This window comes from Schistocerca piceifrons, chromosome 3 (assembly GCF_021461385.2).
Source record: "Schistocerca piceifrons isolate TAMUIC-IGC-003096 chromosome 3, iqSchPice1.1, whole genome shotgun sequence".
In the NCBI taxonomy this organism is placed as follows: domain Eukaryota; kingdom Metazoa; phylum Arthropoda; class Insecta; order Orthoptera; family Acrididae; genus Schistocerca; species Schistocerca piceifrons.
The window spans coordinates 493,832,406-493,855,283 of record NC_060140.1 but is presented as its reverse complement, the minus strand read 5'-3'; the positions used below and the strand labels follow the sequence as shown (position 1 = coordinate 493,855,283).

Sequence of the window (22,878 nt, the reverse complement as noted above, 5' to 3'; positions counted from 1 at the left end):
TCGCCCTTACATCCCAAACCCTACGCGTTGCTATCGGTGTCAGCGGTTCAATCACACCAGCCAGTCCTGTTCCAATCCGGCCAAATGTGTTACGTGTGGCAAGGATGCCCATGAGGGTGCTTGTCCACCTCCATCCCCTCGTTGCATATACTGTATGGGTGACCACGCTGCTTCCTCTCGAGATTGCCACATTTTTAAAGACGAAAAGCTCATTCAGGAAATCAGAGCGAAGGAATAGGTGTCGACCTTTGCTGTTCGAAAAATATTTGCCAGTCGAAAGCCCACTGTGCCTCAGACAGGAAAATACAGCACTGTCCTTGCCTCTCCTCGACCAACAAAGGAGGCGGCCACGCAGACTTGTGATCTCACCTTTAGTGCCATGGTCGTCAGATCGGCCAGCGCAAAGATCGCCCGTTCAACCTCCCCACTTTTGCCTGCTCACTCTATGGCTCACCCTTCATGGGTTCTGCTAAATCTCGAGCCCAAAAGTCAGACACTTCAAAAAAAGATCATACTCGTGAATATTTTTTACGTACCCCAACTTCACAACCATCGGTTCCTCCTTCATCTAAACATCATGTTTCCAAGAAGGCTAATAAGAAACCCAGTTCCTCTCCTTCTCCGCCAAGGCGTGTCTTCATCTACAGCGGTAACCGCCCTCAGCCGTCTTCTGTGTCGCCGAGGCACCCTGCTGGTGGCCGATCAACCAGCCGATCGCTGGTGGCAGGGGCTGCTCCTGAACAACCTATGGATCAGGATCTTCTGCCTTCTGCTGAATGCCGTTCCATGCTGTCAGTCGCAAGCTCTGAGCAGTCGTTGACGGCAACCTTGGTCACATTCCTCCATTTTCTGTTCACCCTATGTCCATTAACCACTGGAACATCCGTGGCATTCGAGCCAATCGGGATGAATTGTCGATCCTCTTACAATCCTACTCGACGGTCATCTTCTGTCTTCAGGAAACAAAGCTGCATCCCCACGACCGCTTTGTTCTCCCCCATTTTCAGTCAGTCCGATTTGATCTCCCCTCTGTTGAAGGCACTCCAGCACATGGAGGACTTATGATTCTTCTCCATGATACTCTCCATTGTCACCCAATCCCCTTAAACACTTCCTTCCAAGCTGTCGCTGTCCGTCTTTCCCTTTCTGGGTACACCTTCTCTCTTTGTACTGTATACATTCCATCGTCGACACCAATGGCACGAGCTGATATCCTTCATCTTCTTGGTCAGCTTCCAACCAGCAGGTTGGGGACTTCAGTGCCCACCACCCGCTTTGGGGACCTCCACATCCTTGTCCGCGTGGCTCACTATTGATCGACGTCTTCCACCAAGCAGGTCTTGTTTGCCTCAACACTGGGGACCCTACATTTTTGTCTGCCTCCACGACAAATCTCTCTCATTTGGACCTTTCGGCCGGTACTGTTCCGCTAGCTCGGCGCTTCGAATGGTTCGCCCTTGATGATATACACTCGAGTGACCACTTTCCATGTGTCCTTAGACTGCAACCTCAACTGCCATATGCGCGTGTGACGCTGGAAGTTTGCCCAAGCCGATTGGAAACTTTTTCGTTTCTAGCGACATTCGATGACCGTCACTTTCCTAGCGTTGACGATGAGGTCACACATATTACAGACATTATTCTTACACCTGCGGAACGTTCAATACCACGCACCTCCGAATTGCCCCGGCACCCCCCAGTTCCTTGGTGGAACGAGGCATGCCGTGACGCAATACGTGAGCGGCGACGTGCTCTTCCTGTTTTCCGCCACCATCCTACTTTGGCCAACTGTATCCTCTATAAGCAGTTCCATGTGCGATGCCGTCGTGTCATCTGCAATAGCAAGAAGGCAAGCTGGAAATTCTTTACTAGCTCATTTAACACCTCCACTCCCTCCTCGGAAGTTTGGAGTCGGCTTCGACAGTTGTCAGGCGCGCCTAGTTTCTCCCCGATCTCTGGGCTCACTGTCGCGCGTGATAAATTAGTGGACCCTGTCGCAATTTCTAACTCATTGGGTCAACACTTTGCTGAGATTTCGAGTTCTTCAAATTACCCGCCAGCGTTTCTCCCGAAGAAACGTGCAGTGGAAGTGCGACCTCTTGGTTTCTCCTCTCTTAATCGCGAAAGCTATAATACTGTTTTCTCCATGCGGGAACTCCAACATGCACTCTCTTCTTCTCGCACCTCCGCCCCAGGACTGGATGGTATCCACATCCAAATGTTGCTGCATTTATCAACCCATAGTCTGTGTTACCTCCTTCACCTTTATAATCGAATTTGGACCGACAGTACTTTTCCCAGACGATGGCGGGAAGCTATCGTCGTTCCTGTTCCGAAACCTGGAAAGGACAATCATCTCCCCTCTAGCTATCGCCCCATTTCTCTCACGAGTAGTGTCTGTAAGGTTTTGGAGCGTATGATGAATTGCTGTTTAGCTTGGTGGCTGGAGTCCCGCAGTCTTTTAACACCTGCCCAATGCGGTTTCCAAAAGCATCGTTCTGCAGTTGACCATCTTGTTGTTCTCTCCATTTATGTTATGAACAATTTTCTCCAGAAACGCCAAACAGTAGCAATATTTTTTGATCTGGAGAGAGCATACGATACCTGTTGGAGGACAGGCATCCTCCGCACACTGTTCTCTTGGGGCTTTCGAGGTCGGCTGCCCCTTTTTCTTCGCAAATTTATGGCAGAGCGCACATTTAGAGTGCGGGTGAACACTAGTCTCTCCCGTACTTTCTCCCAAGAAAACGGGTTACCCCAGGGCTCCGTGCTAAGTGTTGTACTGTTTGCCATTGCCATAAATCCAATTATGGACTGTCTCCTTCCCGATGTCTCAGGCTCCCTCTTTGTGGACAATTTTGCGATCTACTACAGCTCTCAACGGACAAGCCTTCTTGAACGATGTCTTCAAGGATGTCTCGATCGCCTCCACTCTTTGGAGCATCGAAACCGGCTTCCGCTTTTCTCCCGGTAAGACCGTGTGTGTTAATTTTTGGCGTCGTAAGGAGTTTCTTCCACCTTCCTTACATCTAGGACCTGTCTGCTTTCCGTTTTCGGACAACGCTAAATTTTGGGTCTTATGTTCGACAGAAAACTGTGCTGGTCCTCCCACATTTCCTATCTTTCGGCTCGCTGTCTGCGATCCCTCAACACCCTCCATGTCCTGAATGGTACCTCCTGGGGAGCGGACCAAGTGGTCCTTCTCCGCCTCTATCGCACCTTAGTGCGCTCGAAATTGGACTATGGAAGCATAGTTTACTCCTCTGCTCGGCCATCTATTCATCGGCGTCTCGACTCTATCCACCACCGTGGATTACGTGTAGTGTCCGGAGCTTTTTACACCTGCCCTGTGGAAAGCCTTTATGCTGAGACTGCTGAACCTCCACTGTCCAATCGGCGAGCTGTCATTCTGAGTCAACTAACCACCTGTCTTCCATGCCTGCTAATCCTGCCCATGACATTTTTTTCGACGCCTCCTTGGATGTAGGGTATGCAGGCCTCCCTGCTACCACTGGGAGTCTGCTTCCGTCAACTGTTCCATTCTCTTTCCTTCCGCTTTCCTAAAACCTTCTTGACAACTTGGGGTACAGCACCGCCTTGGCTCTGTCCCCGGACTTGCCTGGTCCATGACCTTTGTCAATTTCCCAAGGATGGTACCCCTTCACTTGTGTATCGTCGGGCATTTGCTGCTCTGTGTGCACAAATGAAGGAAGCCGCATTTATTTGCACTGATGGCTCGAAAACATCGTTACGTGTAGGGAGTGCCTATATTGTTGGCGACACCCCAAATCGATTTCGGCTTCCCGACCAGTGTTCAGTTTATACTGCGGAACTTTACGCTGTTCTCCAGGCTGTCCGATACATCCGTCGCCATCAGCGGATACAGTATGTTATCTGTTCAGATTCTCTCAGCTCTCTCCTCAGTCTCCAAGCTCTGTACCCTGTCCACCCTCTAGTCCACCGGATTCAGGACTGCCTCCACTTGCTCCACTTGGGGGGCGTCTCTGTGGCATTCCTCTGGATCCCAGGACACGTTGGTATCTGTGGAAATGAGGCGCCCGATATAGCGGCCAAGACTGCAGTCTCTCTTCTTCAGCCAGCTATTCGCACTATTCCCTTCGCCGATCTACGGGGTATTTTATGTCGTCGTGTTACTCTTTTATGGCATGCACATTGGTCGACACTTCCCAATAATAAATTGCGGGACGTGAAAGCTCTTCCCTGTGCTTGGACCTCTTCCTCCCGAACGTGTCGTTGGGAGGAGGTAATTTTAACTAGACTTCGGATAGGGCACTGTCTTTTTGGCCATCGACATCTTTTAACTGGTGATCTTCTCCCACTCTGTCCCCACTGCTCTCAGCTGTGGACGGTAAGACACCTTTTACTTGAGTGCCCCTATTTTACTCCGTTACGCGTCCGTCTACAGCTGTCGCCTGATATATCTTCCATTTTAGCAGATGACACGCGCTCAGTCGATCGCGTTTCAAGTTTATTAATGCCAGTGAGATGACGTCAGTCATTTGAAGCTCTTTTTGGGGACAACAACCCCCTTCTATAGTGGTTTTTTAAGCTTTCCTTTTATTTTTAGTTTCTCCAATTTTTTGAGTTTCATTCCCATTTCTGCCTTTTCCTAAGTCACAGACTGGGCGCTAATGACCGTAGCAGTTTTGCACCCTAAAACCATAACAAAAAAAAAAAAAAAAAAAAAATACCACTTCCAATGCTTATACAGTTTCTGCATGTCATGTTTGTGTTTTAAAATATTCTTTTATCTTCCATCCTCTATTGTAGACAGGACGTTCTCTACAGTGCACCAGATGGCTGTCTGTACAGCTAACCCAACAAGCACAAGATATGCATTATAGAATTTAATGTGCAAGTTTGCCACATTTTCTTCTGATCGCCTTTCCATTACGTACCAAGCTGCTGTAGCCAAAGTTTAGAATTTATTGCAGTGTAATGAGGTACGAAAATGGGGATCTACTTGTACAAGAAGGAAATCTACCTTTATGTACTATGGCAACACTGATGAACTAAAAGTAATTATTCTCCTGCTTTTGCAGTCCCCCATTTACTTGCTTATTTATGTTTCTTATCTCTTCAGTTAAGGAATTTTCCTACTTATCTTTAATGTCAGATGACCATACACCAAAGAATGAGTTAACTCCTTTACTGCAATCAAATGTGATGCGTTTATCATATTGTATATTATCCGCTCAAAGGATGCTTGTGCTCTAAAGATCTGATGTATGACTTATAACCATTTCAATCAGTACGGTATCATTGTGCAGCCTTATAATTGATTTCAGTGTACCTTCTACACCTACAAACGCTTTTAGATTCTTAAATAAGGAGAGCTTTTGAAAATGTCTTCTACTCTTTTTCTATGATGATAAAAGCACATTCTACAAAACTTGACATGTTGTCATGCTGTTATTTTATGCAGTTGATTTTTCAATGGGACAATAAATTCAGCCAATCATGGCTTGGTGGGTGATAGTGTCTCGTGATGGTTCAGTGATACTGCAGCACACTACCGAAAGTCAACCTGAAAAGCTGAAATAACCCCTTGTGGTCACTGATTACAAAAATTTGAATAAGGTCAGTTCCGGAAAAGAAGTGACGTGCATCAAGATTTTTTTTTTTTTTTTTTTTTTTTTTTTTTTAATGTTGTGGCAAAGGGAAAAATTACAGTCTATGGATTTATTGTTGCCTTGAAATCTACACATAAGCGTAATTTGCCTGAAGGTTTCTTTATTAAATCTAAAGGTGATGCCCACTGACTGGCTGTGACAGAGAAAATCACACCATTGTCCTGTCAAGATAGAGTTCTTACACCACCTGATCTCTGATAGCTTGAGGTATTGGCCTTGCGTGAGAAAACTATGGTTGTGCATTGTTTTTCATGGTAATCTGAGCCTCAAAATTAGTAGCTTTGCATGTGCCATCGTGAAAAATATCACTAGATTCATCACAAAGTTTAGCTACCCTGTCCACAGGCACAGAAGAGTTCACAGAGAGATCATCATCTTGAGTGTGCAATCCAAACGAATCAAAATATTCCATGGCAAAAATATTTTCACTGTCACTAAATAAAACTGTTTTTGTGATAGTACGAAAAGTGACAGTAGGCTGCAAATATCTAGCACAGGAATGTCATTATTAGAAAGAGTTGCCTCTTGACTAATGTAGCTTAGGCTTGCCTAACAATTCATAAGTATTTCTGTTGTTCAATAAAGTCACTGATGCACCAGTGTCTAACTGCATGCATACTTCACAATTGCCAATCTGTAAAACGACAAAAAAATTATTGGCCTGAAATTGAATGAAAGAAGGATCTGACTGCTGCCCTTGATTTGCGCTGTGTAACCTCTGAGGCAGTACATGGCGTTAAACTACATTGACATTCATCGACTGAGACTTTTGAGAATGCGCAGAGTGCTTATTGCACTTGCGGTTTTGCAAGCAGACAGCTTGAACGTGACCATTCTTGCAACAATGACAATACTGTCACAACAGGTGCATTCTTGGCACCTGTGTGCTGTGAAACATTAAGGGCAAGATTTAACTCTGCTACTAAGCTGCCGAGCACATTGGGTCTGTTTTATGTTTATGTGCTGTGGTAAGTGAATTACAGGCGCAACCTGTGTTCTGCTTCTGTGTGTTGCACAGATAGGAGTGGAATCATTTCATATGAGTCTTGATGCTCAAGTAGTTTCAAAGCCTGTTGCAAACGAGGGTCAGGATATTTGAGACACTATTCATGTATGTTAGGATCTGACACATTCTGAGTAGTGGCATCCCTAATCATGACATCACTATAGTAATGTCCGCACTCACATTTAAATTTGCAGTAGTGTGTAAGCCTATGTAAATCTGCTACCCATTGTTATTAGTGTGATTAGATTGCCTCCACAAATGAAAGATTTTGTAATGCACTGCTGCCTCATTATCTGTTCATCATAGTACTTCTCTAGGGCAGCAGTTAGTTCATCATATGGAACATTTTCAAGGTGAATGGTAGAGAAAAGTTCACAGGAGAGCTGGTAGACGGACATTCCTACTGTACAAGAAAATAAAATTGTCTTGAACCTATGTTCAGTGTAAAGCACCTGCAGGTGGGTGTTGAGCTGTGTGCAATAGCCGAACCATTCCTCTTGCGTGGAGTCAAAAGGACGGAATGGTGGTACCGAAACAGGTGCTGCTGGCTGTGCTGATGCTGCAGTTGGTGGAGGCAGTGGCACAGGGTTTGCTTGCACAGTGAGCAATCTTGTCATCATTTCCATAAGTTGGTTCATCTGCTGCACTTGAAACTGAACAATCTGTGTTACTGATAGTTCTTTGTCGCCAGGAGGTTATCTGGTGAGTAATAGAACCAAATCAGAACACTTGTCAGTGTAGACTTTTCACCAGTGTTGGATCTGCCAGGGTAGAGGTTTAGGAATAAGTGGGTGCTCAGACAGAAAGCAAAAATAATTAGAAGTACACGTAACTGGAGTGACACTGGATTTACTTTAATGCAGCAAGTCCAGTTATATTCTAGAAATCTGTTAATCAGAGCACAGTACTTGCAAACATCGCGTAGAGGGAAACCTACGAATAAGCCTGCTAATTCACTTGATCATGGAACTCTGCTATCAAACTGGGCGGGATCGATGCTGTCTATCTCTCTCTCTCTCTCTCTCTCTCTCTCTCTCTCTCTCTCTCTCATAACGCCATATCAGTGGTGCTTCTAGGGTGTACAATAGGAGGATTGGCGAGGCCATCTCAAGGTTAAGTGCCAATCTCAGGATGTGGTCTGCCTGGCGTATTGATAATGTACAACACCACTCAAACCACTGTGTCTTGTTTTATTTGATACCGTTCTCCATCCTGCAATATGTTAGGGAAATACTTGTTCACGCAGAGACCCATGTGCACCTGCCTCTACTTTTACATCCATACTGTGGAAACCACTGCGTCGTACATGTCAGAGACTCATTCTCTGTCTACGAGTTATTAGGTATTTGATTCACAGGTTCTTAAAACTTCGTAAGTAGGCTTTCTCGGGGAACTTCGCACTTATCCTCAGGTATCTGCCAGCTCAATTTCTTTAGCGTCTCTATGATAATCTCCTGCGGATCAAACCTGTGTGACCATTCATGCTGCCCTTCTATGTGTACTTTCAGTGTACCTTTTAAGTACTATTTGCTATGGGTCCCTCACAGTAGAGCAATGTTCTAGGACGGGTTGCATGGGTGGGTTTGTAAGCAATCTCCTTTGTAGAGTGTTGCATTTTCCTAGTATTGTACCAATATATTGAAGTCTACCACCTACTTTAACTTTGTTATCGTTCAATTTCTTATCACGACAAAGTGTTCCACTCGGGTATTTGTATGAGATTACCAATTATAACTGTTACTCATTGATGTTGTAACATAGGACATTATGTTTTGTTATATTATGACATGCACAATTTTATATTTCTGAATATTTAAAACAAATTGTCAATCTTTGCAACACTTCGAAATCTTACCAGAGCTGACTGAATATTTGTGCAGCTTTTTTCAGCAGTACTTCATTATAGATAACTGCATCATCTGCAAAGAGTGTGAGATTAGTATTAACCTTGTGTGCAAGGTCATTAATACACAACATGAACATCGTACGTTTCTGGGGCACACACAGTTATGTCTACATCTGTCAATATCCCTCCATGCCTGATAATATATTGCATCCTCTCTACAAAAAAATCCTAAATCCACTAACCAATTTTGCTGGACATCCCATACAATCATAGTTTTGATAATAAAAGTGGATATGGTACTGAGTCAAATATTTTGGGAAATTAAGAAATACTACAGTGATCTGCCTCCCTTGATGCACGGCTTTCAGTATGTCATGTGAGACAAGCACAAGTTGGGTTTCACTTTGTTGACATTTTCAAAATCTCTGCTTGTTGGCTTGGAAGAGGGCAATCTGTTAAAGATACCCCATCGTGTTTGAGCTCAGAGTACCTTCTAAGATTCTGCAACAAATGGATGTCAATGGTACTGGACAGTAGTCATAGGGATCAGTTTTGCTATGTTCTTTTAGACAGTTGTGACCTGTGCATCCTTCCAACCACTGGGCATGGTTTTTTGTTTGAGGGATTTGTGGTAGATTATAATTAAGAGGGGCTAACTTAGCTGGAAATTTGGTGTAAAATCATATAAGAAGTCCATTGTATGCTAGAGCTCTGTTCAGTTTAGTTTCTCTATATTGCTTGAATTTGCCATGGTGGGAGAATTAAATCAGGTCAATATCACTCTGTTTTGCTTTGTGAAGGAATCACTATTTCAATCAATAGGCTACCATTGTGCAACCATTTAACTGATTTCAGTATACCTGCTGAGCCTGAATACCCACAAGCCAGTCTGTTGCAGCAAGGTAACTGTACTCCAGTGTTTTTGTTAGTTAGCTCTGAAAAGGACATTGTCTGAAAACTTAGCAATGATTTCAGTCATGTTTATGCACCTGTCTACAGCTCAGTGCCTCAGCTGTACAGTGTGTGAACCTTTTGCCTCATCGGCACAGTGTGTGAACCTTTTCTCCTTACATTATATAAACTGTGGAACAATGTTTAAATGCAGATAGATTTTCAGAATGAAACTTGTAAGTAGATGACAAATACAGTTACTTATCAGGCAGCAACGGGTAAGAGAGATTTTCTGAGCAAAAGATTCCATTGTAGAGCAAAAAAATATGAATTGTTGGAAAAGTAGGATGTTTCAATTAATGTTTTTAACTTATTCAAGTGTTCTGCAAGGTATTGTAGGAGATAGCTACTGTAGAGATTTTCTGCGATAAAAGAAAAATTCAAGGTAGCATTTCTTGGGTGTGTCAACCTCCCATCAGTCTTCTGACTGGTAAGATATGGTCAATCATGATTTCCTTTTCTTTACTATCATCTTCATCTCAGAGTAGGAGTTGAACTCCCTCTTGCAACATGGAAGTAATCCTTTGATGTCTGGTCATCCTGTCCCTTCTTATAATCAGTAATATTCAGATATTCCTTTTCTTGCTGATACTTTGCAGCAGCTCTTTCCTTCCTTATCAGTCCACTTAATTTTCATGATCCATCTGCAATGACAAATCTCAAAAGGTTCAGTTCTATTCTTTTCCGGTTTTGCCACAGTCCATGACTCATGCCCACATAGTGCTATGCTCTAGGCATAAATTATTGGAAATTTCTTTGTAAAGTTACGAACCTTGTTTCATACTACTAGGTAGTTTTGGTGAGGGAAGCAGCTGAGTTCGGCATTTAATTTGTAAATGATATGTTTCTTCTGCAGTTCGTAAAATTTGTTTGTTGACTGTTACAGGTTAATTTCTGAAGAGCACTTTCTCAGTTCTGCCGTGTGGGATATTGTTCCACAATCATGTTGGCTGAGCCGAAATGCAATGTCTACAGATTATTGCCCCCTGATACGTAGCATGAGCCGCTTGCAAGATAGTCATTTAAGAATTGAGCAAATGGCTACAACAAGGTGCCGACAACGTTACTTTCATTATTTGAAAGATCTCGGTACCTCAGCAGATATTGCAACATGTAAAGCTCTTTGCTCAGTTTTAAATAATTAATAGTTCACTGTGTGAAGTAAATTCAGGATAAGTGCAATTACTTTGTGAAATAATTTTTATTGTATATCATATTTTTGTAAGTTTTTAATAGTTTGTTTTATGGGCTGAAGCAACAGGTAATTCATGAACTTCGACACCTGTAGTAAAATGTATGCACATCATCATGTTACTGTAAGAAATTGTGGATAAGTGCTTGTAAAATAATTTTGTATACTGCACATTCTTTTAGAGGGACCAAATAGCTTATTAAATATATGGCAAATCTTTTTTGTACAAATCTTTTATATCTGTGTCTCATCAGCAGTGATGTAAAATGATCATGAAAGCATGTACCTGAGGATGATTTTAAGGTGTAATCTGTTACTTACAGATATTAAAATTATGTTTGTTACATACTTTTAATTGACCTATTGCAATATCAATATCATTTCTTTTCTTATATTGTATACAGCCATGAACAGGTTTCTAAATAAGATTACCCAGCATGGAAAGCGTTTTAATGTAGTGAGGAGAAATACATTACTATACAATATACATCTGGCAATATAGTCAGATTAAAATCACTTGTTGGTTGACATTTCAAACCTTGGAACTGAACTCTTCCAATTCTCTCATTGTTACACGTGAACTATGTGCTCTTACCAGTGTGCAACAACGTGAAAGACAGTGTTTCGGTTAGTGCAGCGTACGTGCATAATCTGTTATTTTTATTACTTTCAAAAGAAAATTATAGAATAGTAAGGGAAGTGAACCAGCAGCATCATGTCTTCAGAAACGGAGCAAGGAAAAAAGTTCTGGGAAACAATCTATTTTCCTTCCGAAAGTATTCATTTTGTCATTATGTACATATTTATCACTGTTCTAGAGATTCACTATACTCTGAGTACTTGTAGGTCTCTGTTTCAAATTGTTGATGGGGCCATGTGGTGACACAGATTTCTGCATGAAGTGAAGGACTTCGTCTAGACTGAAAAGATGAGGCTACATGTCTGCCATTCTGTTATGACAGATTGGACTGACAACAAACGAAATTAAGCTGCACTTCCACTGGCAAAGTTGACGGAATTATTTTCTCAGATGATAATGCATGCCATGCCCTGATTACGGAATGAATTACAAAACATTTTTAAGGATAAGTTCCTGGTGTACTCGTGAGACAAAGAAATCGCTCAGTGCTATTGATAACAGCAAGTTATTTTTGATGGCATACTGAAACAAGTATAATTACACAAGCCCAAGTTCCTGAATTACATTATTTATGAGGTACATAAATATGACTGTCACATTACAAGACTGCCTTCGTATCCCTCTTACTATAACTCATAGATGCAGAGGAGAGGTATGTTACTCATAAAAATAAAAAAGATGTGTTTATTTTAATGGAGTTAATTCTTTTTTATGATTAACCATTATAATCAATGTCTTGTTTTGAAATTGGTAGACATCTTTCTGTTGATTATCACTCTAATTTTCAGAAGCAGCTGAACAGCTGAAATTAATGATTAGTTCCTTTACAGAATCATTGAGGATAATTCAATTATCCCATGCTTAGTGAGTTACCTGTTTTCAGACGCAATGAATCACTCCTCCAGTACATTTTAGTAACATTTTCCATGTCCTGAAATACTGATTCTTAGTTTTCTCTAGTAATAAACTTTTAAAAAAGGTATGAAACATAGGCAGAAAATGATATTTTTCTTGTATAAACATTTAATGTTACTGGACTTTGAAAAACAGATGCTTCACAGCAGGGAAAACATTACTGCAATAGGCTGGAGGAGTGCTGTGTTTGCACATAAACAAAACAGAAGTGGTACAGAATAATGAAAACCTGACCAATGACGCTGTAACGGGACTAAATACTACTTTCAACTGTTCACGTAGTATTGAAAATTAGCAGTCGTGAACAGAATGATGTCTGCATGCTTCAGTTACAGAATTACAATGTTTCATCAAGGACAGTCAGTTAAAAATACTTTTTCTTTTTGACAGTAATAAAACTTTCTTTTATATATGTATGATTACTTTAAAGTGACAGGGATAAGGAGACAATCTTACAACTTGATGTTTGTATTTGTAAGCTATTTCATCAATGATGTACTTCAGGAATTTGTGTTTGTGATATGACAATACAGCTTTGGTGAAAGTATAAACACACAACACTGACTTCTGTGTGTGTGTGTGTGTGTGTGTGTGTGTGTGTGTGTGTGTGTGTGCAGAAAGTATTACCATTGCTGTTATTATATACTACAAACATGTTTCTCATTTCTAAATCTCAGTACTATGTTGTGTGTTACTATTAGTATTAGTCACAAAATTGAAAGGACACAGCCAATTCCTATCACAGTCTGTCCACTTTGGGTCCATTTTAAAGATGACACATTGAGTTGCAGATAGGTGCAATGAAAAGCCTCTTACATATGAAACATTCTTCAGAAGAGGAATTGTCCACACATTTACGCAAGCAAGCACATATCACCCATGTGATTGCTACCTCTGGCCGCTCCAGCCAGACTGCAACTGAAACGCATTGAAATGGAGCAACAATCCAGAATGGGAAGGGGGAAGGATAGCAGAGAATGGATGGGGGAAAAGGAATCGACACTGCCTGGCGGAGCATGCTGGGTCTAGCTGTGGCAAGGCAGGGCTGACAGTGGCAGTGTCGGGAGGCCATGGGGAAGGGAGAGAAGGGAGGAAAACAAGGAGTGGAATTGAGAGGAGCAGAGAAGGGGAAAACACTGATGAAAGTGCAAGCAGAGAGCAGTGCACATAGAGGACGTGGGGACGTGAATTGTGAAGAGGCGACAGGAGAAAGGGAGCTGAGACAGTTGGGTGGGGACATTAGGCTACCAAAGGTTGAGGCTGTTGCAGTGTGGCCAGATGTAATGTTTGTGTGTCTGAGGTGTGCTTGCTTGTATGAATATGTGCATTTCTCTTTTTCTAAAAAAGTGTTTGGCTGAAAGCTTATATGCAACAGTCTTTTCATCGTGCCTGTCTGCAACACAAGGTGTCATATTTACAGAGAGTAGTAATCTATGCCTTTCATAAAATTGTTGATATTCCAACCTGGACTTTACATTGTTTGATTTTGGCTAATGGCTTTTCTTTCATCCCGCAACATTTTAATGGTTTCCTTTGTTACTTTTCTCTAAAACATTACTCAATGTCCACACTTTCTCTTCTTTCTTGTGTTTTTTCTTTGCCTTTCAAGCCACATATGCTTAGAGTCACATTATGGTCTCATCAGTGCACGTAACACGGTTGCATAACTGTATGGATTGTTGGTGTGTGTTAAGTGAACCTAAACGATCCCCTGCCACCTTCTTACCTTATCCGAACATGTACATTCTTCTGTATATCACTATTCTGTCCTTTTCCCCCCACATTTTCTGTATGTATTTGTGTACATTTTGTATTTACTTTAATGTATTTTTGTGAGTATTTTCCTGTTATCCAGCTCCCCTCTCAACCACCTAACACTTCCATTTACCCATTTGCTATGTCACTTCCTGTTTCCCCATTGCCATCCCTACCTCAATGGACCCCTGCTCCATCTTTCATGCACCACCCCTCCTCTATCTTTGTGCACCAGTTCAGAAAAGTATCATTTTCCCTGACTAAAACCAAATCCCCCATCATGTTCCTTAAACACTGCACTAACGATGGAATCCCCCACAGTGAGGGCCTAACCATAAAAATTCCTTTCACTGAGTCCCACCCACCCTTTCACAATGACATTCTCCTTTTCTCATTCCACCATTCTTTATCCCTCACAAACCTCCAAAAACACATCTTCATGGCACAGGCTTCCTTGAAGCACCGCCACTCTCTCTGCAAGATACTGCTGCCACGCAATCCCCACTACATACATCACGTCTCTGAAATTGAATTCTTTGCAATCCAACATCTAGAAGAGCGTTTCAGGCACTACCTCCGTAAGTTATCTGTCTTAGTGACATCCTACTGCCACCTTGAGGCATCACTATATAATCCCTATCCTACCCACAATGTTCCTCCTTGTCAACCACTCATAGAACCCATGCCCTTCTAGCTAATCTTTTTATCTGGCACATCCCCCTAAATGCCCTTCCAAAAATCCACTAAATCCAGTGCCAAGACAATCCCAGAACACTGTTGTTAACCTTTCCACCAAAACTCTCAGCCCCACAGAAATTTAAGTCCTCCCCAAAGGCCTCATCTTCACCCCTACATCCAAATTTAATCATGTTGGACTTGTCAAAGACCTACTCTCCTCTTCCCGATCCCCAAAATGGAAACACTTCTTTGCCACAAATTCCTCCAACCAAAGCCAACCTAATACCAACATCGAAGCCTGCATCTTCCAATTCATACCCCCACCCACTTAGCCACCCCTGGTCACATTTCAGGAATTTCTTACCCCCGACTTGGCCTCACCATCCTTCCCCAGGTCCCTTTCCAGGAACACCAGCCTTTCAGCAGAAGAAAGGACAGCCACACACAACCTCAAAACAAATCCTGACCTCATCACCCTAGCTGCAGATATAGATCCTACCACTTTTGTTACGAATCACAGTGACTACCTGGCAGAAGACCTCCATCAGTTGTCTGAAACTGCCACCTATAAACTCTCCCATAAATCCAACATAACCTCCAATCCCTGCTTAAAGCCTTAGGCCCTTCCCAGGTCCTCTCCCCGATTCCATTTCCCTCATCACTCCTATGACACCCTGCACATACACACACACACACACAACTTCTACATGCTCCCCCAAAATCCACAAACCCAACAATCCTTGACATCCACCTGTAGCTGTTAATTGTGCTCGCACTGAAGGAATTACGGCACTCATTGACTAATAGCTCCAACCTATTGCTCAAGATCTATCCTCCCACATCAAAGATACCAACCACTTCCTTAACTGACTCTCCACCATCCCCACCCCTTTATATTCTGGATCCCTAACTGTCAGTGTTGACACCACTTCCCTACACACCAACATCTCTCATTCCCATGGCCATGCCGCAATTGAACACTGCTTCTCCAATGTTATTCAGACTCAAAAACTACTCTGTCGCTCCTCTTACAGCTTGTTGACTGCATCTTAACCCACAACTATTTCTGCTTTGCAGGGGTGGTGTACAGACAATCTGAAGCACAACCTGGGCACCTGCATGGCACCCTCCTATGCCAACGTGTTTATGGGACATCTAGCAGAAGCCTTCCAAACCTCCTAAAACCCTAAATCCTGATGTGATTCAGATTCATTGATGACATCTTCTTGATTTGGGCATGGGGCTAGGAAGCCTTATTCCTTCACAACCTCAACACTTTCTCCCCCATCCACTTCACTTGCCCCTCCTCAGCTCAGTGTACCACTTTCCTGGATTTGACCACCTCCTCTCTCATGGCTCCATCCACACCTCTGTCCACATTAAACCACCAACAGTACCTGGATTCGACAGCTGTCATCCCTTCCATCCCCAACAATCCCTCCAATACAGCCTGGCACCCGGGGACAGCGTATCTGCAATGACTGGAGCTCTGTTGCACAGTATGCTGAAAGTCTCGAAAGGGCTTCACAGACAGACCTAGTCCACAGACAGATTCCCTGTGCCATATTCCCACCCCCCTCCCTCTCCAATCCTCCCACAACCTACACAACTAGTTACAAAGAAATGCACCCTTCATCACCCAGTACCACCCTGGACTGGAACAAGCGAACTACATCCTTTGTCAGGGCTTTGATTACTGTATTTTACGGACTGTAAGATGCATTTTTATAAAAAAAAGTCTCCAAAATTCAGGTGCATATTACATTCAAAATTAGTACAAAAATGTCCATTGTTTGATTTAAATTTGCTGCCAGTCTTAAAAAAGGCCATATATTTGATGCCACAGAAAACTAATCTCTATCTGGCAACGTTGGATTCAACTGACAGCAGCAGTGCACCAAAGCGGCGAATGTAAGTTGCAGGATTCACAAGCTTGCTAACACTGTCTCCCATCCACCCCACCAGCACAGACCCAGAACACTGTCTAGCCTATAATGCGTCGTTGAAGTCTACTGTGGCAGTGAACTTGATTTGAAAGTGGTTTGTGTTATTGGTAACAGTACAGTATTTTTGTTAGTAGCTAGTTTCGTAATAGCATATGCAGAACAACATAAAAATGGACCAGATGAGTGGCATTTCAGCCCTCCACCAACAGAAAAAACTCATTTGTAATGGTTGAGGAAGACTGAATGTGCGAATAGAGAACTGAATGCAAAATGACCAAAACTAGATGATGACATATTGTGCAGAACTGGGAGTTATCCTTAAAACACATTCTCCCCACCCAAAACACCCTGGCCTCAGCCTACAGTTCCTGCCCAGCTGTTATTGCCGCCCCCCCCCCCCCCCCCCCCTTCCTGCCACAACCTCAATTCGCCTCCCATCACCATTCTTGTGTGCTGCTCTCTGGTAATGCACCTACCAATGCCTTCTCCTTCTCTGCTCCTCTCCTTTCTGCTCTCCATTCCCCCCCCCCCCCCCCCCCCCCCGCTCGCTCTCTCTCTCTCTCTCTCTCTCTCTCTCTCTCTCTCTCTCTCTCTCTCTCCCCCTCTCCCTCCCTCCCCCCCTCCCTCCTCACTTTGCACGTGTCAGCCTGTCCTGCCACCTCTAGTCCCTGAATGCTCTGCCAGGTAGCACCCATTCCTGTTTCCCCACTGTACTCTGCTACCCCTCCCCCTCCGCTGCCCTGCTCCAGATTATTGCTCCTGTTCAGTGCGTTTCTGTTTCAGACTAGCCGGAGGTAGCGGTCATGAATGTGAGATGTGCTTGCTCACGTAAATGTGCTTGTGTTTCTCTTTTCTGAGAAAGGCATTGGCAGAAAGCTTATATGTAACACACTTTTCATTATGCCTGTCTGTAACTCAGCGCATCCTCTTTATGGCGAGTAGTAATCTATCTTTCTCGTAATGTTGTTGACATTCCAACCTGTACATTCCATTGTTAGAATATTAAGCAGTGATATTCCTACCTTTCTTTCCTTGAATCTTTGTGTGTTTGAGAATGTGTTCACTATTCTTGTTGATACAATTCTTGTCACTTTGAGGAAAGTTATGGGCTACATACTATTTTAATGACAGTTTCTGTAGGACAAGCTACTACATCTTTATGTTCTCAAAAGGCACTCCATTTTTGAATGAGAAATGCAGAAGTGTTTTGCACCACTCACTGAAATCTATGTATATGTTTATTGGAATATTGATCAGGATGGTGAATTTTGCCATAGTCTTCTTCTATATCAGTGTCAATATTCTCTTCCTTTGCTTGCTCAAAAACTGTATTTGTTTATGCGAGAGGTAATGCAGTGGCAATACACCAGGCTGCTATTCGGGAGGAAGATGGTTCAGATAGCTTTTAGCCATTCGGTTTCAGGTTATTTGCACCTACTCTTACTTGTTTAAGATGAATGCTGGGACCATTCATTTGAAGGGGCATGGGCAATTGTCTGCCCCAGTTTGAGCCTTTAGTCAAATCACCTCATAATACTATCAGATGCATGTGCTCTTGCTTTTCCTGCGTGAAATAACCAAAAGTCTAGCCTTAGCAGCCAGAGACAGTGATCATGTTTGTGCGAGTTGTGTTTGTGGGCATGCGCGTGCGATGCTGTGTGTGTGTGTGTGTGTGTGTGTGTGTGTGTGTGTGTGTGTGTGTGTGTTTAATTTGGATGAAGGTCATTTTTGACGAAAGTTTACTTGTTTGACATGCTTTTTTGTTGTGCCTATCTGCGACTAAGCATCTCCGCTATATGGTGAGTAGCAATCGATCCTTTATCATAATATTGTCAAAAGTAGTTCTGAAAAAGGTTTCAGCATATTGTTCACAATCCTTTTAGAAATGATGGTTTGGTTGGAAAGGAATTTGGTCCAATAATTTTTGTTGGCACTAATTTCACACCACACTGCTGTTTCCACATCATACAGTCTCTTGATTTATCTGATGAGAATTTTTAAAACTCCAACATTGATTGTTCTCAGAGTCCACATATCTTGATAAATGTAGCCTACTTCATCAGAATAAAGAGCATTTCAGGATCAACCTCTTCATTTTGCACAGATTGCAATAGTCAGTTGAATTACTGATGTCGTGCTGGCGTCCCTGAATTGGTTGGCCAATGCATTGCTTTGTGCCATATTGATTTGGGTTTGGGCCCTGGTCTGTGAGCAGTGCTACTGACTCACTAGTCTGAAGTGATAATGGTGCAGTGATTTCCTTGGTCTTCTTTCCAACACTGGTCCTACCAAATCAAGTTTAGCAAAAACTGCTAATGTCCAAGGAACAAGTCTGAGCATATACAACATGCACCAAAGCATGATTCATCCTATTAGGTAGGTCACCCAGCTAAAGAATCAGTATACATGCTTTCCGTGGGGAGGGGGTTTATCAGAGGAGACACATTTCTGCAACCTGTAATGCCCATAACTTTGGTGTACGTGACCACTAAGAGCATCAATATGCTTATCAAGAAAACACAACTTCCAGTTTTCCCCATCAGCCTTCCTTCTCCTAAATAACATGTTCTTTCAGGTGTACCTTAGAATATAGGAGCTGTTTAATCATTCAGTTATGTTCATCTGCATTCTTGTCTCCCTCAAATTCCCTGGAAGCTTAGACTTCCATTTTCAAACCTTTTATGTAAAACAAGTTTATTCCCTCCTGATGTTATTCCTTCGTTGCAGACTCCTAATCTTGAAAACATGTGTGATATTACATTGCTCTTTCCCTTCACATACATAATTTCTTTATTAAATTGTTGAAAATATAACATCCATCTAGCTAAACAAGGATACCTCAGGTGGCACCTCTTCAAGAAACTAAGGGCTGTACAGTCCTTTACAATGATTGTGCGATGAATCTTTAAGTATCCCTCAAATTTCTGAAAACTGCTGATGATGCCTTGTACTCAGAAATACAGTAATTATTTAATGCAGCAGAAAATATTTTGCTGGCAAAGGCCAGAAGTTGTGGAAGTTCCACCCTGCCCACTCTTTATAGCTGGAAAACATGCAGTCACTAACCAGCCCTGCTCACATTTGTCAATGTATAGAACAGTAAAGAGAACTCTGGGTGGCTCAGTATTCTGCTATTAACTAACTCAGCCTTCAGTTCCTGAAATGTCTGTTCACACACTTTGGCCAATTTAAAAAAAAAAAAAAAATTATTTAAATTTGACTCATGAGTCATTAAAGTCTGTGTTGAAATGAAATGACAATAGAAGCCAAATGTGGATTACAACTGCTACTTAGATGTTGGGCATGGGAATTCTTAAATTGTCCTTATATTCCCCATTTTGGAAACAATACAGTCTTCACTAATTGCATGCATCAGAAAGAAAATCTCCTCTCTTTTCTATACACACCATTTTCCAGTTTTAATTTCATGCTACCTGCCTGCACGGCCATTAGCACCCACTCTAGCAGTTGACAGTGTTAGTATCTGTGGGGATTGGTCAGCAGCACATTGTCAACATAAAACTGTTATATGGTTCATAATTCTGGACCCAACACTTGATCTGTAACATGAATAACTGCACGTATGGCAATGCCAAAACCAAATGGTACCACACCCTTATAGGAAGGCTGTGTATTTCAGAGATTCTGAAGCCAGTGCAATTTTCCACTAACAATGTTACATCAAGAGCAGCCAAAAATTTTGTTCCCTGCAATTTTTGCAATTATTCATCAATGTCATCCACATAGTCAATTTCTTCTTCTACAACTTCGTTCAGTTTTTGAGCATTTAAAACCAATCTCGTGCATCCATGATGCTTTGAAACAGCAACTAGCAGAATTATGTAATTCTTTTCAGTCATGCGTTATTTCATGTGATCAGTCTCTTTCCAACTGCTTCCTTCTTAAACTGAGGACTGTGAGACCATTTTGCCAAAATATTCGTGTGAAGGCTAATGGTTAATTTGCATTCATCCTTTCACAATACCTGGATGGTCAGAAAATACGTACTGTGGTGCAGGAATATGCTCAAAAATGTCCAGTTTCTGTTCAAATGATACATGCTTGAATGAATTAATCCTACTTTTTAATTCCTTCTCTATTGAATGCTGTTTACCTCTGCTACCATTGTGTGACGCCTCAACATTTCTTCGAGTGGCTTCAGTGCACAAGCCATGTAGATTTAAATTTTCATTGGCGATACATGGATCATGGCTGCCTTTGTATCTCTCAAATGTAGCTATAAAGTTATTTTCCCCAGTTGACATACACAAGCTATAACATTAAAAATCTACTTTACAGGAATGCTTGTATAAAAAAATCTGCACCAGATAAAATTTAAATACTTTGGCCTGAGATAATGAAAAACTGGTGTTCCACCATCTGTCCAGCTATCACCATCGTAAATTTCATACTTAATAGATTTTGAGGGCCACCATTGGCACCTAATATTTTCAAAACCGTTGCTGGCTTTTTAGTGGCATCATCTTTATCGGGAATTGATCATAAAAATTGTTGCCAATGTCCATAATAACTGTCTCCTCCTCCCCCCCCCCCCTTTCTAGATAAGCACTTACTTCAACTTCTATGTTCCCAGTCTTTATTGTAGGGCTCATTACAATCTCTCAGATTGCTTGTGCTTCTTCCTCCATGAATAATTAAGGGAGGCAGACTGAAATCTGATAAGGGAGTATATCATGTGGTATTTATAAACCACTCATACATCAGATATGCTGCCTTCATAGACATTTTACTAGATGTGGGTTTCCCTGCATCAACATTTACTTAATTTAACCCTTCGCTTGGTAACTCAACCTTTAATACATTGCCTCCCAACAGTATAAACACGCTAAATATGGCATACTGCAATTAGAACTTCATCATTATGTATTAATGTCACATCATTAGTAGTTACGAGACATTGTTTCAAAAATTCTTGTGGTGCCCTCTCTACTGCAGTGGTCGTCAAACTGCAGGCCGCAAGACATTTATTAAACCTTTGAGATTGTGTCTCATATTGCGTAATGCCTTTAAATGTACATACAATCACTGTTAATAATTCTTTGACTGCCAGTCCAGTCAATTGGTGGAATGAGCCCGACAAGTGATGTGGGTTAGTTTCTTCCACTTGTAACACGAAACCATGAACAGTAACATGAAACCATGAACATTGACAGGCTCGATCCATCTTCATCCTGTTGTGAAGGACATGTAGTTTCCAAAATAGCTCTTTGTTATAAGAAGTCAAGATGCTGGAGGGTGGCAGCAGTTCCTTCAGCACATAAAGAAACAAAAGACTTGGTTTCACATTGTCTTACAGACGGCGAAAGCTTATGTGAATTTGAGTAAGATTTTGTTGTCAGTGACTTTGTGCAGGAAGAAGTATGTCAATCTTCAAGTGAGTATTTTTTGGTATGATTTCGTAAAACATTTGTTGGAACATTGCATTGTTTTCTGATGTTTTCCCATTTTCTGAACCATTAAAACTTTTTTATTTGCTATAGGCAAACAGGAAAGGCTGCAAGAAAAGTCACTACATACCAGTGCAACGAGTGCAAAATAGCAATTTGCAAGAAGCTTTGTTTAAAAAAAGAATTATCCTATATGAATGAAATGTTTCACAATTATATCTGTAACCCAGAAGTAGTAGTTTCAGGCTTTCATAACAGATTGCTATCTTGCCTATTGTTTTTACTAAAAGATAGCGAAAAAACACAGAAATAGGCAGTCTTCTACTAAATGGGTTGGTTTACATGGCTTACAGTCACAGCATTGATCAGTTAATCATCTGTTCACTCGGATAACACAACACTTCATCATGCACTTAGGGTGTCACAACTTCGGTTGCTGAAAGTAGTAGCAATCAAAAGACAGTTGCACAAAGTGTTCCAAATGGTGCTGTCTTTTAACAGTCAGTACTAGGGAAACAGGTGGACAATTCATTGCACTCTTACTATTGCTTGTCTGTTGGGAGCTCATAACATCCTAATTTATGTAGGTCACCAATTAATATGAAGATCAGTAGATATGCAGCCTGAAGAGCTATACCCCATTATCAGAATTGGCTCTTCAGGAAAAATGTTTGACAACCACTGCTCTACTACATTGCGAACAATCCCTGTGCCCTTCCACGACAACATGATGTCAACATCCCCTGGTATATCAGCCATTACTTCATCTTCCGTTCCCATTCTTACATTGGATACTTGTAAATGTGGTGGGACCCGCAATGACCTCACATCTTCTCAATCCCTAACTAAGACTTCCTCTAGTTGTAGTGACTCTTTTCATTATTCGA

The 22,878-nt window shown here is 42.0% G+C and overlaps 1 protein-coding gene across 2 annotated transcripts in view; it reads left to right on the top strand.

Annotated features, from left to right (window-relative positions):
* The window catches only part of LOC124787921 (ATPase family AAA domain-containing protein 5), a 146,812-nt gene extending 135,815 nt beyond the window's left edge, over positions 1-10,997 (top strand). Inside the window, exon 12 of one of the 2 annotated variants that reach the window (XM_047254908.1) lies at positions 10,344-10,997. In XM_047254908.1, coding sequence (XP_047110864.1) covers positions 10,344-10,602 — 259 coding nt within the window. In that variant the 3' untranslated portion in view covers positions 10,603-10,997. The remainder of the gene's footprint in view (positions 1-10,343) is intronic. The other variant, XM_047254909.1, reaches the window with a different exon arrangement.
* The last annotated feature ends 11,881 nt before the right edge of the window (positions 10,998-22,878 follow it).